Consider the following 1,373-nt stretch of genomic DNA (forward strand, 5'->3'; position numbering starts at 1 on the left):
TCGTCCTCGGGCGGCGGGCGCGCGCGTTCGGTTCCGGGGGGCGCGAACTTCCGCGGCGCCTCCGGCGCGAACCGCGTCGCCTCGAGGCCGCCGGCCCGCGTCCACCGGAGCAGCGTCCCCGCGGGGGCCTCGGCCCAGGCGCCGGGGTCGACGTCGTCGCGGCGCACGGCCGCCGACGCGACGACGACGCCGCCGCGCTTCCCGCGCGCGTACCAGAGCGGCGGCGGCGGCCGGCCGTCGCCCGGGGACCGGAACCGCAGCGCGACCGCGCCGGCGCCGTCGGCCGCGACGAGATTCAGCGACGAGGGCGGCGCGTCGGCGGCGACGAGCGCCGCGAGCCGCCGCAGCGCCGCGGCGACGTCCCGCGTCTCGTCGTACAGAGAGACGAAGACGCGAAACAGGAACGCGCTGTCCGAGTTGCCGCAGTCCAGCGCGCCCGCGGCGTCCGCGCGCCGCGCGGCCTCGCCGCCGCTCTTCGCGAGCGCGCGGTGGTGCGCGAGGATGCCGACGTGCGCGAAGACCAATTCTCCGCGCGCGAAGGGCTGGCAGTTCGGCTCCGACGCCGGGCAGTACGTCGTCGCCGGGCAGCTGTCGCAGGCGCAGCTCCGCACGTGCGCGAGCGCGACGCGGCCACCCGCCGCCGCGGCGACGCGGCGCACGTTCAGGTCGTCGAGCGGCGGCCGGAGCGTGACGACGCAGCCCGCCGGCCCGCGCACCGGGAGCCACGCGACGCCGAAGCCGTGGAGCCGCTCGCCGCGCTGCAGGCCGAAGAGCTTCGACCGAGTGGTGGACTTCGCCTTGACGAGCGAGTCCAGCGGGATGTCGTCGGCGCCGTCGCCCGCGCAGGCCAGGAGGAGGCGGCACATATGTGGTGATGGTCGCCTTTGCTTCTTGCCTTCAACGTCCATCGTCGCTACCCACCGACTTCTTGTCGCGTAGGCGATGGCGCGCCGGCCGCCGAGACCGTCCATCATCTCGCCGGGCACGGCGAACGCTCGGCCGGCGGTCGCAGGCGACTAGCATGTTCACGGCCGTCCGTTTCGCGTTCCCTCTCTCCGGGACGCGGCAGCCGCGTTTGCAGCGCGACGGCTGCTTGGGCTCAGTGCCGTCGCCTCCGTTCGTGATTTCGGTGAGCGCCATGGTGCGTGTGGCGCGGCGCGTGAGAGCTGCTGACGGAGATGGCCTCGAACATCTTGGTGCGCGTGGGCATCTGGAGGCCTATCTGGCGCTGCTTGAGGATCTCGTCGACCACGCCGAGGTGGACGAGACGTGGCAGGACTACGACCCCGCGGGCAAGAAGATGGCCACGGCGACGATCGCCGCGCCCCGGCGCCGCGGGCAACGCGCGCCTCGACGCCCTTCAGCGCGACCTC

The 1,373-nt window shown here is 74.7% G+C and overlaps 1 protein-coding gene across 1 annotated transcript; it reads right to left on the reverse strand.

Moving 5' to 3' along the window:
- Positions 1–72: 72 nt before the first annotated feature.
- AURANDRAFT_68812 (hypothetical protein) lies at positions 73–866 on the reverse strand (the record flags this gene model as incomplete). The annotated part of the gene is made up of 1 exon (XM_009044542.1): positions 73–866. A coding segment is annotated over one exon (794 nt), but the record flags the coding sequence as incomplete, so codon positions are not given.
- Between the last annotated feature and the right edge of the window lie 507 nt (positions 867–1,373).

The sequence above is a fragment of the Aureococcus anophagefferens genome (assembly GCF_000186865.1).
Source record: "Aureococcus anophagefferens unplaced genomic scaffold AURANscaffold_408, whole genome shotgun sequence".
In the NCBI taxonomy this organism is placed as follows: Eukaryota; class Pelagophyceae; order Pelagomonadales; family Pelagomonadaceae; genus Aureococcus; species Aureococcus anophagefferens.